Source organism: Idiotropiscis lumnitzeri, chromosome 15 (genome assembly GCF_059441095.1).
Source record: "Idiotropiscis lumnitzeri isolate Australia: NSW breed Sydney's pygmy pipehorse chromosome 15, RoL_Ilum_1.0, whole genome shotgun sequence".
Lineage (NCBI taxonomy): Eukaryota > Metazoa > Chordata > Actinopteri > Syngnathiformes > Syngnathidae > Idiotropiscis > Idiotropiscis lumnitzeri.
Genome location: NC_142405.1, coordinates 8,932,806 through 8,951,327, shown reverse-complemented (window position 1 = coordinate 8,951,327; position 18,522 = coordinate 8,932,806). Strand labels below are relative to the sequence as shown.

General features: G+C 41.6%; 2 protein-coding genes across 12 annotated transcripts in view; one reads left to right on the top strand and one right to left on the bottom strand.

Moving 5' to 3' along the window:
• Positions 1-2,972: 2,972 nt before the first annotated feature.
• On the top strand, positions 2,973-12,010 carry traf7 (TNF receptor-associated factor 7). 4 transcript variants are annotated; one of them, XM_088316031.1, is made up of 22 exons: positions 2,973-3,092; positions 4,153-4,320; positions 4,510-4,562; positions 4,680-4,768; positions 4,904-5,020; positions 5,319-5,411; positions 5,516-5,549; positions 6,565-6,787; positions 6,873-7,007; positions 7,100-7,195; positions 7,315-7,436; positions 7,550-7,623; positions 7,887-7,935; positions 8,046-8,173; positions 8,968-9,050; positions 9,144-9,183; positions 9,273-9,389; positions 9,999-10,121; positions 10,356-10,475; positions 10,576-10,707; positions 10,782-10,901; positions 10,978-12,010. In XM_088316031.1, the coding sequence occupies exons 3-22, from the start codon at positions 4,511-4,513 to the stop codon at positions 10,990-10,992; spliced, it is 1,962 nt and encodes a 653-aa protein (XP_088172157.1). In that variant the 5' UTR covers positions 2,973-3,092; positions 4,153-4,320; position 4,510; the 3' UTR covers positions 10,993-12,010. The 4 variants fall into 4 exon arrangements, with proteins under 4 accessions (XP_088172157.1, XP_088172155.1, XP_088172156.1 ...); XM_088316029.1 differs by having other exon boundaries at positions 4,677-4,768; XM_088316030.1 differs by having other exon boundaries at positions 4,479-4,562.
• A 291-nt stretch (positions 12,011-12,301) lies between these two features.
• Positions 12,302-18,522, bottom strand: part of caskin1 (CASK interacting protein 1) — a 54,464-nt gene continuing 48,243 nt past the window's right edge. For 7 of the 8 annotated variants that reach the window (XM_088316021.1, XM_088316020.1, XM_088316024.1 and 4 more), the window contains 3 exons: positions 17,129-17,789; positions 15,790-16,285; positions 12,302-15,533 (listed from right to left, as the gene is read on the bottom strand). In XM_088316021.1, coding sequence (XP_088172147.1) covers positions 15,437-15,533; positions 15,790-16,285; positions 17,129-17,789 — 1,254 coding nt within the window. In that variant the 3' untranslated portion in view covers positions 12,302-15,436. The remainder of the gene's footprint in view (positions 15,534-15,789; positions 16,286-17,128; positions 17,790-18,522) is intronic. The other variant, XM_088316022.1, reaches the window with a different exon arrangement.

The following is an 18,522-nucleotide window of genomic DNA, read 5'->3' as shown; positions in this document are numbered from 1 at the left end:
GTTCAGTCACTGCTTTTTGAAAAGTGTATTAATCTGTATTTACGTGGAAGTGCATCTCTCCGTTTTTTGATGTCCATGAAAGTAAACACTGTAGACAAAAGGACCTAATGTGTTTGTGTGTTGGACCTGATTGAGTGTCTTTGAGGATGTGCAGAGGGATCTTGTCAGTGCTATCCCACACAAAGAAGATAAAACTACTAATGGTCAGAGCTTCCTCTAATGGAACGCTGTGTGTGTATACACACACTGTATATGTGTGTGCATGTGTGAGTGTGATTGTGTGCATGCGCATGCATCAATAAAGCTGCTGCATTCAATACATCTCTTATTCATGGATGCATTACAGCATTCAGCCTTCACTGGTCTGCTTTTCTTTTTACGGCTGCCTCGCTCCGTCTGGACATGCAAAAATCTCCTCACACACACACCTACTCTTTCTTCAAGCTGCAGAGCCGCTCAAAAGAACCGATAGAAGTCACTGCTGTCATCGTTCCCTTGATACAACACGTTGAAACACTGCAGAGAATGTAAACGAAGACAAACATTTTCATGTGTAACATGGTTCTCTAAAAGTTTGACTTTTCGGTCTCCTGCCAAAATGTTATTTAGGGTTGAGCCATTTTTTTTTTAAGTCATAACATCCCAACACTTTAAATTGTAAAAGTACACTGCAGTGAACCATTATCCTGACAGGGTGAGAAGTGTGGTACACCACATGCATGGTCTCGTATGCAGTCACTCATAGGACACATCCATCCATTTGTCATGCATTTGTTCTCATTAAGGTTTCAGGTGTGCAGGAGCTTCTCCAAGCTGCGTCGCTGACCACACCCAAGCCTGTTTATCTCCAGACCTGGTCAAACCACAAATCTGTTAAACGGAACTTGCCTGACAAATATGAACTTCCTGGAGGGGGGCGGGGGGCGTAGTCCGGAAAGGGTTACAAATACATTCTTATGGTATGTGGAGGTTCAATATCCACAGAAAACCCATGCATGTAAGAGCATAAAAATCACAGGCTCCAATTACAGGAAGGTATGAGCACAGATTCAAACACCAAACCTCAGAGCTGTGAAGCACACATGCTAAGCACTACAAATCAGTACAAACAAACAACCCTTACCTTTATATTTAGATTCACTCTTATGGGCGATTTAATCCCAACACACTGAGATTTTGAATAAATAAAATACATTTGTTCTGGGCTAAGTAGTCACTCTTGTGTTTGGTATGATATTTTTCAGTGTAAATATGTAGATTTATAAAACATAACATTAGTTTAAATACGCAGCTTTTACACTTGATAATATATATCTTTTGGTTTACATGTTATGCGAACACGCGAATTTTTAGTGTATATTTTTTGCATGTACTGTATATATTTGTGGTCTGCTTTGAGAAGAAAGGGGGTATTTCCATACATTGATAGTCGGCTAAGCAGCGCTCTCTTGTGGCAATAATACGAACGCTGCAGAGCAGAGTTGACAGTACAGTAACTACGACTATATTATATGGTGCAGTGAGGTTTGACTGCAAAACAAAGCACCATGGTGGCAATTTTGTTCTTCCCACTTGACTAATGTCAAGAAAAAAAACTCATGTATTATAACCTCACTGGTAACTATTGCACATGCAGCCTACATGCATAATATTATTTTGACTGTATTCCGCTATACGTCAGAAGATTGACAAGACATTTAAAGTACATAAATAGATAATACATTCCGACTTGTTTATTTATATATATTTGAACATACCGGTATGTATTTAAGTACATGTGAAACAATTAAAAATAATGTAAAGGTTTTTAATTCGCGCTGTTAATCAAATGCGATACAGACATTTGTATTCTCACGTGGGTCAGTGCGCCCCTCCTTCCATACAAAAGTGATAATCAAATTATGTTAGAAATAGAAAAGAGAGATCTAGAGAGAATTCCACAGAAATGCTGTTCAAGAGACAAAAACATAATTATTAATATCCGTTTTACGTCAGTGAATGTGTATAGCAGTTTCGAATAAATTAAATTATTATAAAGTTGTCACTTGGGCATTTCAAAAAGTCATTTACTTATTTTATTTCTATTCTGCATTATTATTTTGTTTCCCGTAAATGTGCAGGTGTCGTGCCAAAGTACTTACCCCCGAAAAAATCTGTATCCCCTGTCGCGGGAGCGCGTTAGTGGTCAATGAATGCACCTCGAGTCCGACGCAGAACGCGAGTGACTTTATTTATTTTTTTATTCTTTTGCTACTCTTGACGCGGCTATCAGTGGTTATAAAAAATAAACAAATCAGTCAATCGGAATACAATTACGTGTTCTCTAACAGGATACCACCTATATGTATTTTGCCACTTAATTTGATCTCGCAGGAAACACGATAGCCCACTTCACTCTCCCCTTTTCATCGTGTTTTGATCACTGAAATTCCCTTATGGTAGCTTCATTGATTGCAAAATTTCTTTGGTCTAACGAATGCAAATGCAGGTAATTTCCCCCCAATTTCGGCGGAGTCAAACGCTTACTTTACGTGTTAAATTGTAGCGAATGGTGCGCTGAAAACCACACAGACGAAGACTACCACTTTTATGGAAAACCTAGTTTAAATTACAGCAAATCATAAACACAAAATCATACATTCTTCGTGCCTTTCAATGAAAACAAACGTAGTAACATCGCGCCGCCTTCAGACAATGCGTGCGCGCTCCCGCGAGAGGGGATACAGATTTTTCGGGGGTAGGTACTTTGGCACAACACCGGTGCTTGCCGCATGGTTCGATGCTTGCAAGGACCAATGACAACGCCACATCCGAGTGATAGCGGTTTATTTGGGAATTGCGCTTTTACTGACGCTCCAAATCCAGTGGCGTGTTCTCAAAGTCGGTCATGGGTAGTGTAGTCCAACCACTACGGAGAGGGAAAAATACAGCAAACAAGAATGCGCGTTCGACTACACATCCCAGCATGCCTTGCTACATTTGCGAGCATGTCTGCGTGTGATGAGAGAACTCAGAGAGGGGAGGGGAGAGGTGGAAAAAGGAATTTAGGAATTCGTCTGCAAACTTGGAGCAACGCTGTTGCTAAAACAATGGTATGAGCGTTTATTAAAATCAACATCTTTTAAAAACACCATCTTGCTAGTTACCGTAAAACATCAGCGATCGGTTGTCAGCGAGCACAGCATCTTAAGAGATTGGTTTTGGTTGTGATCGCGAGTAGAAAACATTAGCTAACTTAAGCTAGCCAACAAGCTAGCATTAGCTCCTTCGTTATCGCAGTTACCAATCATTGCTGGCCAAGATGACAGCTGATTAGATGGTGTTGTTTATGTTGCGAGAATCCAACCCATTTAACATTCGGAGACTTGTGGTACAATCACTGACATTTGGTAAGCTGTTAGGATCCAACTTTGGTCCGTTATGCGTATCCGCCCCCCTTTTTGGGTGAGAGGTTCCCCTTTTACGGGTATTTCCTGGTTGCGCAAATATTTCGTGACGCAATTTGCGAGGCGCTTAGTACAATGTTCTGGTTAGTTTTTGCTGTCAGATCGTGCAGAAACGCATTGTCGTTTTAGCTGACAGTTTGCATACCTCCGTTTAAGCCGACTCTGGTTGCTGTTTTTTGGGCTGTCACTTTCTTCTCTCCCTATTATTTAACCTCAGTCTGTCTCAATTGGGCTTTAAAGTTTGATTAATACAGAGCAAGCGTGTCGTGTATCCCAAACAGTTGTCTCTGTATCTGATTTTTTTTTCTTTTGCTGTACATATGTGTGGAAAATACTTAATATGTTGAGCCTTCCAAAACACTTTGCCGTAGATAACAAACACTCAATCATCACCCAAACTACTTTTGCTTTAAACATGGGTTTCCCCATAAAATTGGTCAAAGGTCACAGCTGCTTTTATCCATTTATTAGGTACGCTTGCACAATACAATGCCATTCAGCAGGAGAGCATCTTCAAAGATAATCGTCCTTCATTTAATTAGTGTGATTATAGTGCTGTACTACAAACTGCAATATTAACAGACATTTATATATATATATATATATATATATTTACATAGATCTGGACAGCTTTTCTTTGTGCAGTCATAATTTGTCACAAAGCTCTTCCATTCCATTAGTTATTCTTCCATTTCCATCTTTCCAGGCCTAGGCAACGACCCGGCAGCTGCTGTGTCCTTCCCATGCGTGTGTGCGTCAAGTAATGAGCAGCAGCCAGACGTGTCACTACAACAGATAATCCAGTAAAACAGCAACAGTCACAGCCACCATTCCCAGCAGCCACTTCACCCCCACGGCTGACTCAGCTTGCGGGGTGAGACAAACTAAATGCAAAGGTTCAATGCACCAGAGTTAAATAACACATTCACAAATGTAATCGTGCTTTTTGATTGACAACTTTATTTTTCGCTCGATGCAATGTTAAACCACCGTAGAAATGTTCTTGATTGTTTTTAAATCATGAAACCTCAGGTGAAATTGCCCTTATTTTGCTGGAGAGCAGGATGGAGGCTTCATTCGGTCCAACCTTTGCAGCCGTGGCTGCTGGAACTAAAGGTGAAACACACGTCACATCAACAACTACACGCTGTACATACTACACACCAACTTGTATTTTTTTTCTCGTGTCGCTGACCAAATTCATTACAGTCATTATTTCTGTGTTTTCAGCAGAAACATCCAGCACTTATAAGCAACACAGAAGAACCCCTTCCTCCTCCAGCACCTTGACCTACTCCCCTCGGGATGATGATGATGGAATGGTACTCATTCTCCCGTTATTTTCGTAATAGAACACATTTTAAACTGTGAAGATGGTGACACAAATTTAAGATCAAGCTGAGCTGAATCTAAATCCTTATCATCGGATACTCTCTTCACTTGCCTCTTTGTTTAAGCCACCCATTGGTACTCCGCGAAGGTCGGATTCGGCCATCTCAGTGCGATCCTTTCATTCCGAGTCCAACATGTCCCTGCGCTCGACTTTCTCTCTGCACGAAGAGGAGGAAGATATGGTGGGTCCAACACCCAGCACTTGTATACTTGACATATTCTACGCCGTACCTTAAGTAGGGATGGACCGAAAATGAGCCAAAAGCGCATTTTTGGTTGCAGTATGCACCTGGAGTATGACAAATTTGGCAATTTTTTTTTTTTAGGGTTTTGGTACTACAATTTCCTTTGATGTTTGGGTTTTTTGTTTCGGTTTTCATTTCGGTGCATCTCTATTACGGAGGATATTGCTACATGTTGTCGTGAATGCTAGCGCAATTGAAATACAACAGAAACAAAGTGGTCGGTGTATTTGTGTAGGAGCCCCAGGTATTTGCTGAACAGCCATCAGTAAAACTGTGCTGCCAGTTGTGCTGTAACGTTTTCAAGGACCCCGTTATCACCACTTGTGGGGTAAGTTGACATCTGTCCATCAGCACCACTACTATGTATCATTTTCTATGAAGACGGTTGTCATTTCTAGAAATATACTCACGACGTGTGATTATTTTCCCCAGCACACCTTCTGCAGACGATGTGCCTTGACCTCAGGTGAGTTTGAAGGGACTGTTGGCTAATAAGTCCATTTTTTTAAACCAGCAGATGGGAAGAAAAATCAAACCTTTTTGTAATTACCTGAATATCTGCATAAAATGGTCAGAAAAGACTTCACCAATAGAGCTGTTCTACAAATTTGGAATGACAAATGGCCATGAATGCATCCCGACCATTTTTGTTGTAGATTTGACCTACAACGACAGGAAACATTTGAGCAAAGGAAAGGAAGGAAACATAATTTGTGTGGTGTTAAAGAAAACTGTTTGTCATCTGTTGTGACTTGACGGTAGATCACATTTTATGAACAGCACAGGCACTTCAAGTTGAAGTTTTCTGTCAAGCAAAACATAAAACAATATAATTTACATGTGCTATGGAACAACCAAAGTGCGTTGCCTTGGGAATGGCCGCCACTAGTTTAACACATAATGCTATATCCCATTGTCATGCTAACGTTAGCATTGATAATCACAGTTTTACCACACTTGAAACAATAGATATTTAAACACAATAGTGCAATGACTCTTGGAGACAGATAATAAAACGATACTCAGAGGCATATATCGATGCAAAATGACAGCTTTTACGGCAACTGCCTGAGTAGTAGTAGTAGTAATAATAGAAGAAGTCCGTTCTTCTTTACTTTTGTCTGCATGACTGTATTGTACAGTACTGCCTCCCAGTGGCCAAGTCAAGCACACCAGAGGGAGCAGCACACTGAATTGGACTGACACGCAGATTACATTGAATTTAGTTATGTTGTTACTCTCTTTTTATACTTTCTAATATAATCGAGTGCTATTTTTTCATATTAAAATAGCAAATAATTTTTTTTCTTGGGCTCGAGACTATGTCCATTCATTTCAATGGGGAAAGGTGATTGGCGATGCGAGTGTTAAGAGTCATGGAAAATCAGGAAACGCCAAGCACCAAAACAATTCAAATGTCCTTTTTGTTGCCATTGTATGTTTTAACCTCTATCTGACGTTGATGCTTGGCTGATTTGCAGACAAGTGTCCCGTGGATGCGGCAAAGCTGACGGTTGTGGTCAACAACATAGCGGTTGCTGAGCAGATCGGCGAGCTGTTCATTCACTGTAAATACGGCTGCCGGGCTACTGTCAGCGGTGCAGTTGCGGGCGGAGCCTCCAACGCCACTGTGGCCGGGAAGCCCGGAGCGTATGAGGTGGACCCAGTGGGTTGTCCTTTCACGATCAAACTCTCCGCACGCAAGTACGAAATACATAAAATGAAGAAGTGTAACACCACCGTTGTCAGTCGTCCACCTCTCCATGACGCCTAATCTGTAATTGTGCAGAGAACACGAAGCCAGTTGTGACTACAGGCCTGTGCGCTGCCCCAACAACCCGTCTTGTCCCCCGCTGCTCACCATGAACCTTGAGGCGCACCTGAAAGAATGTGAGCACATCAAGTGTCCTCACTCAAAATATGGGTAAGCCTTTAATAAAAATGTTCGAAGTATCTTGCGCTGGCTGTATTTGGGGTCACCTCTTTGCATCTCACTTGCTTTGTGTTTGCCACCAGGTGCACTTTCATTGGTAACCAGGACACTTATGAAACACACCTGGAGATGTGTAAATTTGAAGGGCTGAAAGAGTTTCTGCAGCAGACTGATGACAGGTCAACATTCTCGCTTCATATCTGGACGCATCATTTAAGCATTTATTTATTTTATACGTACACTGTCCATCAAGTGTCTCATCTCACTGGATGTCCTCTCTGACATTTGACCCGAACAGATTCCATGAGATGCAGCTGACCTTAGCTCAGAAGGACCAAGACATTGCTTTCCTGCGCTCTATGTTGGGCAAACTGTCTGAGAAATTAGATCAGCTGGAAAAAAACCTGGAGCTCAAATTCGGTAAGCGTCAAATAGCAAGAGAGTTTTCTTCACGTCGTTTGTCTTGAATGTTGGTAACACAACCTTTGTTAATTTCTATGCTGCATCAACAAACCCCCGTGTGTATGCTGCAGACATGCTGGATGAGAATCAGAGTAAACTGGGTGAGGACCTTATGGAATTTCGTCGAGATGCTTCCATGCTCAATGTGAGTACAAATATAAAACATTTGAACAAACCTAAGTCCTGCTCCCAACTATCGAACTGCTCAAACTTTGAGTGATCATCAATTAATCAATCAGTAGGACCTTGTTGGTACTTGCCGCTTAATTTTTTTGAAACACCGTAGGTGTGTTTTAGCTTCATTAAATAATGACAATAGCGGTTAATAAATCGAGCGTTAATTTTCATCAGTTGCGTTCACATGACTAAAGAATTAAAGGTCATATTTGATTCTGTGTATTTTTATAGGACGAGCTGTCCCACATCAACGCGAGACTCAACATGGGAATCTTGGGCTGTAAGAATCTTGTTTCTTTTTTCTCTATTAAGTTACAAATGTAGCAGTGTTCTGTTCCTTTTTTACGTCCCTTCTCGTTTTCACACCGTGCCTTTATTTTCTTTTCATAGCGTATGACCCCCAGCAGATTTTCAAGTGCAAAGGCACATTTGTTGGCCATCAGGGACCTGTTTGGTGTCTTTGTGTCTACTCCACCGGAGACTTGCTCTTTTCCGGCTCCTCAGACAAGACCATCAAGGTAGCACATGCACAGAGATATGTTTTTAGTATATTAGTATTTAATAATGTCATTACTTTGTTTTTATAAAGTTTGATAGTGTTGAACTCAGTTTAATAAATAATAAGAATTAAAAAATATATATTTATTTTTTATTAAAAATATTAATAATTATTTTTTTCTAATTAAAAAAATAATAATTACTTTTCCACATGTTCATCCATTCATTGCAATGAGAGATAAAGGACTGGAAATATGAATGTTTTGACTTCAGAGTGTGGGCAAGGAACAAATTAAACTCGTATCTCAAGGCCCTATGTAGTAAGACGTTTGTCAGTAAAAAAAACAAGTTTTGAATAATTTCAACATTAAATAAACATTCAAAATACCATTTTCAGCAATTTACATTTAACATTTGTGTTTTTTTGTAATAACAAAGTAATTAAAGTTGCCATTTTTTTGGTTCTCAAAGATTGAGAGTGACCTTGTTGAAAGTTGACTACAAGTATGACTTTGTTATTGTCAAGATTCATGACTGAGACGGACATTTTTCATACTGTACTTTTCACGGCCCAATCTTTTTTTTTTTCTATTTTAAATCACATTGCTATTCTGAGTCTGAATATGCCCTCCGCCCACTCAGTTTGAGTGAAACACTTCCACACACACAGCAAGCACTGTTTTATACAAAAGTTTGGAATTGTGTATTTGAATGGCAAAGTCAGTGTTAAATCATTTATGAGACTTGAGTTTTTCTCTGCTGGTTTAAAGTAGCACACACAAAAAGCTTTGCTTTCTGTCTGCATGGCCCTTAGGTATGGGACACATGCACCACCTACAAATGTCAGAAAACCTTGGAAGGACATGACGGCATCGTGCTGGCGCTCTGCATCCAGGGGTAATCCAGTGTTCTCAGTAACACACCAGATAGCTTCGAATGACCTGTTCATTCTTCAAAGCATGATTTGACCACACGTACCTGTTTCCATAGAAACCGCCTCTACAGTGGTTCTGCAGACTGCACCATCATTGTAAGGAGCATTTGTCTCAATTATTTGCTTGTATTACATAGGAAGTTGTGCACCTCCACTGTTTTAAAAGTGTTGTTCATGTGGTGTAGGTGTGGGATATCCAGACCCTGCAGAAAGTCAACACCATTCGTGCCCATGACAACCCCGTTTGTACGCTGGTCTCCTCCCACAACATGCTGTTCAGCGGCTCCCTCAAGGCCATTAAGGTACGGCGAAGGCTCATCCCGTTGAATATGTATGGCTGTTGGGACATGAATAAATGCAAGTAATCAGCTTTCATTCACAGCTCCCCTTAAAAATACAAACAAATAACGAAATGAAACATGTACAGGTTAAAAATAAAAGGGCAGAAGCAAAGTTTTTGAACTTAAGCCCTCCCACAATATCAGTGTGCTTCACGTAAAATAAACAATTAGGTTTTAGTCAGAACTAAATACATTTTGTGACACACTCATATGCAGTTGCTGGAACTGATTAACTAGTTTTTTTATTTATAAGTACGATATTGTTGAATATTGAAAGATTGACTGCATTGAGTTATGTTTTAAGTTCTACAATAGCCAGAAATTTCAAAAGTCTTAATTTATTAAATGATGGAGGTGTGTGCTCATATTGGCTGATCTTGCTTTCTTTTGAGTTATCTTCTGTAAGTTTGTCCGATATGTTACCCCAAATTTCAGAACAGTAATTTAAATATGGTAAAGTTAAGCTACTGCAAATAAAAAAAAATAAATATATCAACTAAGCAAGAGTCACTGTATAAAATATAATCTCTTATGTGAAAGTGTACCGAACATTGTGTGATTTTTGTGTAGGTCTGGGACATTGTGGGGACAGAGTTGAAGCTGAAGAAGGAGCTGACTGGGCTGAATCACTGGGTCAGAGCACTGGTGGCCTCCCAGAACCACCTGTACAGTGGATCATATCAGACCATTAAGGTAATGACAAAATAAGACTGAATACAAAATAGTCCAATTTCGCTCAATACTACCATTGATTTTCTACACTTTGCTGACCAAACTGATGAATTCTATTAGTCTTTACTGTGAAAAAAAGAAAAAAAGCTTTACTTTCTAATATGTCTCTGTTCATATCATATATTCAAACAAACTTTTGTGCTGTTCCACCATGTTTCAATCATCTTGACCACTTACTACTTCTTCACCTGACAGATTTGGGACATTCGCACTCTGGAATGTGTCCACGTCTTGCAGACCAGCGGGGGCAGTGTCTACTCTATCGCTGTCACTAATCATCACATAGTCTGCGGCACCTATGAAAACCTCATTCATGTAAGATCCACACACACCCCCTCTGAATTCACTTCCACTGCCGACATCTCTGCAACACGTGTGTGGTTGACACTATTGAGATGTTGTGCGTCATGTCCAGGTGTGGGACATTGAGTCCAAAGAGCAGGTGCGGACCCTGACAGGTCACGTGGGGACAGTGTACGCTCTCGCCGTCATCTCCACGCCAGACCAGACCAAAGTGTTCAGTGCCTCCTACGACCGTTCACTAAGGGTGCGGAAACATGATAGTGTTTTGTGGTTGATATGCTGCCTAAACGCTGAGATTAAATGTGTGTATGTGTTCAGGTGTGGAGCATGGACAACATGATCTGCACGCAGACACTGCTCAGACATCAGGGCAGCGTCACAGCTCTGGCTGTGTCCCGAGGTCGCCTCTTCTCTGGAGCGGTGGACAGCACAGTGAAGGTAGCATCGTTTGCGAACAAATTCGCACGCAATGCACACTTTTTGTTCGTTTGACCTTTGCCGTTTGTCTCCCCAGGTGTGGACTTGCTGAACAGAGAGCAGAGATCTTATCATGTTTTTATGTATGCGTCGGACAGACATCCCAAACGGCAACATTTCCTCCTTGTTTGTTCGACTTCATAGCCACAGTCCAAGAAGTATTTGCTCAAAGAGCTCCAACCTTTGACCCTTCAAGGTCATCGGGACCGAGCGTTCAAATCGAGGTCCTCGGTGATCTCATCACATTGTGCATTATGGCAAGCTGTCAACGGTTGGCTGACTGAATGCTCTGTGCCTGTAAATGATTTTAATCACCACACCATTTCCTTCTACATTGCAGCTGAATTGGTGATGCATCGAAGAACTCCTCGGGGCTGGTTTCACAAACGCGCTTTTTACATATAGTGATCATGTAATATACAGCCTCCTGAATTTCCTGTTTACAGTATTTTATAAAATGAGATTACACTTCAGGGAGACTGGAAAAAAAATATGAACTCAGCTTTTCATCAACTCAGCTTTGTGAAACCAGCCTTTGTAAGTTCAAGTTTATTAAGATAGATGTTATATCGCTCAAGCCACTTAAATCCAAAACTTGTGCAGACTAACGAGAGATACGCATATATAAATTTGTTTGTGTGTTTTAATGAGTGCCATATGCAAGGGATTTGAGGATGAGCGACTGATAGTTTAATGTCATGTGGCAACAATGAGTGGAACACACATTAACACTACATCATGAGCTATTTGTATGTGTTATTAATCCACAGGAAGTGATGGCAGATTCGTAATAAACTCGCAGAAGCCAACGCGGACAAAGTGCCACTGGGCAAACATGATGTGCAAGCGCCCATATTGGGTTAAATATAAGCCTGTAGTCATAGCAACAACATGTTGACCCACATCACATTTATAAGTAGGGTGCACCCACAAAACATACTAAAAAAAAAAATCCAAAGTATTTTGCTTTCATTTTAGTGCACATCTGGCCACTACTTAGAGATTTCTTGTATACGTGTTATGTAAGCTCAAGTTGATCATCAATCAATAAAAATGTTGTACCCTTCCAATTACTGAGTAAATGTGTTTTTTTTTTGTTCCTTCAAGTGATGTAACTGAACTGGAATGGTTTTGTTTTAACGTGAGTATTGTGTACAATACTCCCAAACCGCACGTCCTTGTATTGTCGCGGCATGCCAGTGAATGTTATTCCCTATAGATGCCACAAGAGGGCGGCAAATCAGGAAACGTTTTTCCTGTTTTTAATTTTTTTCAGTAGACCTAGATGTCAGTTTCAGTCCTGTGAGATACCCTCAAGTGGACCAATTTAACACGTATAAAAACAGCAAATCGCAATAATGTTGCACTTTGTATAGAACGTTTATTTATTTCGAGCAGATGGCCATACGATGCAGTCACTGCAAGCACACCAACCACTGTCCGCTCACTGCCACATACACACGCACAAGTCTCACGCGCGTTTCACACAATCAAAAGCAGAGCAACACAAAAACGCGCAATCACATTCGGCCTCCGTCTGTCACGCCAGTCACTGCAGAAGAAGTGGAGACACCAGTTTGGTATCCGTTCATATAAGCACAGGCAGGAAATCGAGTTTAAACACCTTGGCTTTTTTTTTTTTTGTTAAGAAATAAAATCAAATAAGACCATCTGCGTCTTTATACCTACAATTTCAGCCTAACCCCAACATGCCTTCAAAATAAACCCTGAACCACAAAGAGATCCGAGCAGAACATTAAAACAGTTTTAAACCAACCGCGTCTGACAGAGCTGCAGCTTTACCCGGTGAAAAGAACACTGTCATGAATGTATGGCAAGTATTTCCTGTTCACCATTTTTCTTACTGGGTGATGGGTACAGTACATTTGTTTACCCTGCATTTAAAAGAAAGAAAAAAAAACATACATATGAGGAAATAACATTTTTGTGAGGGCCCAAAAGGAAGTTGGAATCAGCATACATATTAATAATTCTCCATGATGACTGTTTTTTTTTTCCCAATAGGTGAAATCACCCTCATATCAAGTGGATTAAATAAATTCCGAAAGGTGAAAAGGGGCACGTTTAACATCATGATCCTTTAAGGTCAGATGAGAAAATGTCAAATATTTCATAGGCGGAGGAGTGCGATGGTTCACACGGGTCAAAAAGCCAAAGCAAAAAAATCACAAGGCAAGGCACATGTTTTAAAAGAAAAACAACTGCCAAGAATGAAAGCCAAATGATAAGGGTTGAGAAGAAATGTTGCTTGTATTCTAACACACATCGCTTCGCTACAGTGGGACAATTGAACACACGTAGGCAAGAACAACATCCCAACAAGGAACCAAACGACGACTCATCAGTTCGCACCACTGAAGCATGGAGAGCAACTTGATTCAACACTCAGATTAGATCTGTTAACTTTGAAAAATAGTCTTCAGGTTGACACATACATCATAAATACAATTCTATTTTTGTTGCAAATATCCATATATATATATATATATTATAATCTCTAGAGGATTTAAATAGCACAATTATTCTCTGTATAAGTAGAGTGGCTGCTTTGGGACCATAAAATTTGGCTTAGATGCAATTTCAAGTTAGATTGAGCAATTTAAAGAGGAACTCCTGTGGTTGCGTTGTTTTTCGTAGCACCACATGCGCCTGAAAATAATTTCTTATAAATATAGTCGTTGTCAGAATATTAATTAATAGCCAGTCGCATCAGAGAGTGCGTCTTTAAAGTTGCTCAAGCAAACCGTCCATCTTCACCGATCTCTGCTGCCTCGGATTCTAGCCTAACACATTTCTAAACCCATCAACACTGTTGTCGCGACTCATTGTGCAGTAACCATAGCAACTCCATTTGAGATGGTGGCGATGATGATGAACCAGATTGTCATGGCAACACAGGGCGGGTGCTTGTGAGTGTGTGGGATGAGAAAGAAAAGACTTAAAGAGAAGACGAGTTTCTTTCCTGGAGACAAAAACACAGAGGCCAATGTGGGAATGTTTTAGGGTATTAATGAAAAGCGGGATGGAATCATCTGATCGACATGAAATTATATTTACATCCCCAATGTCATCAGATCAGTCAGAGCTTGCTAAATAAAACACACTGCTTGACAAAGTTCAATAGTGTGCATACAAAATTTTTTTTTTCCATTTTTTTAATGCTCATTTAAAGTAGATTTAATGAAACTTTAATGTAGAATGTTTGATGGAAAAGGAATAAATTGAAGGAATTAAGAATGATTCATCTGCATGAATGCAAGTATGCATTTATCTAAGGGGCTTTATTTTCAAGAGCGTCGGAGCGTTGTGTTACTCGGCACTGAGGCAGATTAGAGCGGCTGTTGGTAATTTTGCAGATGAGCTGTCTACCTTAGACGTGGTCTGAACAGGTGTTCGTTTGGAACAACTTTCCAAGACCAAATATCCTTGACACGCCCTCGGCTGTGTCGGCATGCCCAGCTTGGCAAAAACAAAACAAAAAAAAACGATCTACCAAATTGCCATTTACCACGCTTTGACTAAAAACAGGAAGAAATATCTGAGTCATCCTTCCGGTGATTATGTGAAACTGTGGCTGAAGCTTCGTTTCACCTGCTTTGAACTTCGTCAAATGCATCCCGGAATCTATCATTTGTAAAGCCCGACAAGTATTTCTCAGTGACAACCTGCTGTAGCTGCCCTCAATCTCCTTTCCTCACCTCCATCTCTATATTTGTGCAGGCTCCTGTGTGCGTGTGTGTGTGTGTGTGTGTGAGCTAACCGCATGGGCCGTTGTGCTTCTTCATGTTTGCATGTGTGTGTAAACAGGTTCGTGGCGATGCAAAGAAAAGCGGAACTTAAAACTCAAACCCAGACACACACATGCACACCTGTCACTCTGCCTTTTTTTTTTTCTCACACAAACACACACACTTTAGGAGCTGAATGGTCCGGTTTTTGGTCACACATTACATCATTTTTACATGATCAAAACACCAGAGGTTAGAATTCCACACACATTGATCCAAAGCGCGAGAAATTCATAATTATCTGTAGATGATTATATATTACTGTGCTAATGCAGGACTTTTTCAGTAGATATAAACTCTCCATGCTTAGAATGTACACATACCATACGATGGTTCATCACACTGTTGCTTTTTCAATCACTATTAGTTTAGTTTATTTCTTCACAAGTCTAAAGGATGACACCTATTTTGATTGCAGGCTCCCTCTCCTTGACGCTCTTCGTCCTGCTCTCTCTCGTCCGCTCTATTGTTTTTCCCCACTCTCGCTCTTTATAGTCAACGCTCTGCGAATCAGAGGTTTCCCAGAGCAGCGCTGGGCAGACAGATGGCGCAGAAGACAGAAAGAGGGCCAAGTCCATGAGCGAAGGATGACTAGAAGGAGCGACAAGAGAGACAGAGAGCCGAATTGCCCATTGTGCCATCCGAGTCACTTCGGGTGCAGCGTCGCCATGGTGATGCGGCGACCGGTTACTCCAACATGGCGTCCAACTGGTCGGCTAGGTCGTCGAACATGCTGCCGATGTCGTCGAGGATGCTCACGGTGGTCTTTTGCTCTGTCACGGAGCTGCACACACACACAGATGAGGTTATTCCGTCTTTATTGTTAAATCCGAACACAAAAAACACATTTAAAGAATTTCTTTAATACAGTGGACACTTTTTGTCCTTGTCTAAAAACACGCGATCCAGTACAAAATTTTTTTGGGGCAGTTTTATGTCGCCTAAACATGCCCAGTACAGTACAAAATGATTGGATAAAATTGAACCGAAACTAGGAACTTTTATATGGATTTGTTCTCTGTGGGTTGTGTGCTACTCACTCCTCCTGCCGCAGTATCTTGTCCTCCACGGCCTGCAGGGCGGCAGCTAGCGACGCGCTCGTCTCCTCCAGCTTCTGATGCACCAAAGAATCCACACCAAAGTCTGTCGTTGACGACACCGATGTATTCATCCCTACCGCCGTCATCCCGCTGTCCACAGATACACCACCGATGGAGGAGCGAGGAGGCTTGACTGGCGGGCTGGGAGTGGCAGGGGTCTGAGGAGTCTGTGGCGTGGTTGGCGTCTGCGGGGTATGCGGACTTTGTGCGGACGGGCTTGGTAATTTCACGTTTGGCGGGCTGGGGGTATTGGAATTGGGGAGCGAGGGCGGCGAGCTGGTCTGCCGAGCTACGGCAGGATGCAGCTTTGCCGGAGGGGTTGCCGGGGTTGAGGAAGGGGGGCTGGTCATGGAGTGGATCAACTTGGCTGGCTTAGGCGCCGTGGGAGGGGGGGCAGGTTTTGGTGAGACAGGCGGAGGGATCTTTTTTCCTTCCACTAGAGAAGAAGAGAGAGAGAGGAGAGCAAGAGGTTAGGATGGAAGTCTGTTCAGTCCGCAGGGGCTTTAATTAAGGACCAAAGTTCACAGCGTGTTCTAATTTATATCAAATGAGGACATGGCTGAAGTAACACAGCCCATGTGCTTCAGATATCACGCAGAAAACTTCATGTGAGGGGTAGTGCCTGCCCTGGAAATTCTGAATCAGGACAAAGGAAATGTCACATTATAGCCAATTGTAAAAAAAAAAATTACCGTGCCTCAAAAACAAAGAGTGCAGCTAGGCTAAAGAATAAAAATGCTGTAGTGGCCTTGAGACACGAGTTTAATTTGTTACATGACCAAGCTTGAAACGCAACCCTGGCATCTCAAATCAACTTCCCCCATTGAAATGAATGGAAATGTCTTTAATCTGTTCCAGTTGTCCCAACCCAAAAAAACAAAGATTTGTGTAAAATGTATTATTATGAGCCATAATATTTTACTTTAGAAATACAAACAGTATTAACACAGTTAAATAGAAAAAAACATCATTAAAGGTGACCTGAAAGGTGTGAATGTGTCATTTTTGGCAGCTAACTTTAACTGGGAGTGACAAAAGCAGTCTGAAGACTCATTTTTGAGGAATTGTTCACTATTTCCCACGGTGCTGCTTTTTTTAATGTTGACTTGAGTTCACTGCCTCCACACGGCGCTCGTATATCAAGTGTGTGTTCCCAACTCAAACCAAAAAATTGGGCCGAAGGCTTTGCAAAAGACACCTACTCTATGTGACATCATATTTTACACCCCTTTCATGTGAAATGTCCAAAGTGTCCTTTCCCACAGCAACACATTCATACCTGGACTGCCCGGTGTCCCCGGTCCTGGTAGAGGGACTCTCTTGTTAGAGGCTGTCTGTGGGCTGTTCTGCGGTACTCCTTGTCTCTTGATCTGTGCCACGGCTGGCTTCGGGGAGACTGGCGGCTTTGGTTTTTTCACGGGAGCGTCTTCACTGCCCACTGGAACTCCTTTGTCCAAACTGTCCCTTTGAGGAGGAGAAGTCACTTGGGATTGTGGTTGCGCTTGTGGTTGACTTTGACTTTGTGGTTGAGCTTGTGGTTGAGCTTGTGGTTGATCTTGTGGTTGATCTTGTGGTTGGGGCTGAGGTTGTGGTTGCTCCGTCACTCCAGCGTCAGAAACCGGTCTGCGTTTCACGGTGGATGTGCCATTCTGGTAAGGTACTGGCTGTGAGGTGTTGGGCGGTCCGCTACCCATTGGATCTCCATTCGGCCCTGCGAGGTCGGCGTATCCCTCCGGTTCCTTGTCGCGACTCTTGGGCCTCCTTTTGACGGTGGACGACTCCTGGAGGGTGAAGCCTGAGCCGTTCGGGTGGGTCCTGGAGCTGCGGGGCCGGCGCTTTAAGGTTGCTGTGGCTTCCACCCGGGAGATGTCTTCCTGAGTGTACCTGCTGTCCCCCTGCGGTCCCTCGCCGTCACTCTGCAGACACACACAAAATACACACTAACGGAAAATTCATACATTCGTGGCAAGAGGTCATTTTTGCACAGTCAAAACATTGACATTGATAAAGATATACAAAAGTTGTTGATTACAACACAGAAAGTCTGTTGAGTTTCAACATTACAACATCGATAAAGTTTGTTGATTTCAAACATGACATCAATGGAACAGTGAGCCCCTGCATATTCGCTGTTCTTTTCTTGGAACCTATCCTGAAAATCTTAACTATTTGCTTTTTTGTACGTAAGATTACTATGGCGCCATTTGGTGTTGTCGTTAGATATAATTAGTAGTGTATTTCTTTTTTGTGCATTTAGATTTTTATTGCCCCTCATGCAATTTCAAATGTGAAAGCATGTTTCTGCTTCTCTGTCGATGCAGCTCCTAAAAACTGCTGTAGCATTCTTTATTCCATTTTGCCTGTATCCTCTACCATTTGGTATTGTGTGTGAATAGCAAAAGCCGAGTTTAATGACTTAATAACGTTTGAGTAAAGTGCTAGTGCGCATTCTTGCTTACCCTTGTGTCATGTTACTTTTGTTTATGCTAGCATGTAATTTAGGCTAGCATGCTAGCAAATGCTAAATGAGACCCGTCATGTTTGTGTTGAATAATTTTAACTATTAAACACAGTTCATGTAACAGTGGCTTGGGGAGTCAATCTTTTCCATCCATACGCAATTACAAACTTCTTTTAAGGGGAAGTGTCAATAATTTACGCATTTTCAACATT

Excerpts from the sequence above, each read along its gene's own strand:
- traf7 (XM_088316029.1), top strand. The coding sequence starts at position 4,511 with ATGGAGGCTTCATTCGGTCCAACCTTTGCAGCCGTGGCTGCTGGAACT. Across the intron at positions 4,769-4,903 it reads GGGATGATGATGATGGAATG|CCACCCATTGGTACTCCGCG; the intron begins GTACTCATTCTC and ends TCTTTGTTTAAG. Across the intron at positions 10,122-10,355 it reads GATCATATCAGACCATTAAG|ATTTGGGACATTCGCACTCT; the intron begins GTAATGACAAAA and ends TTCACCTGACAG.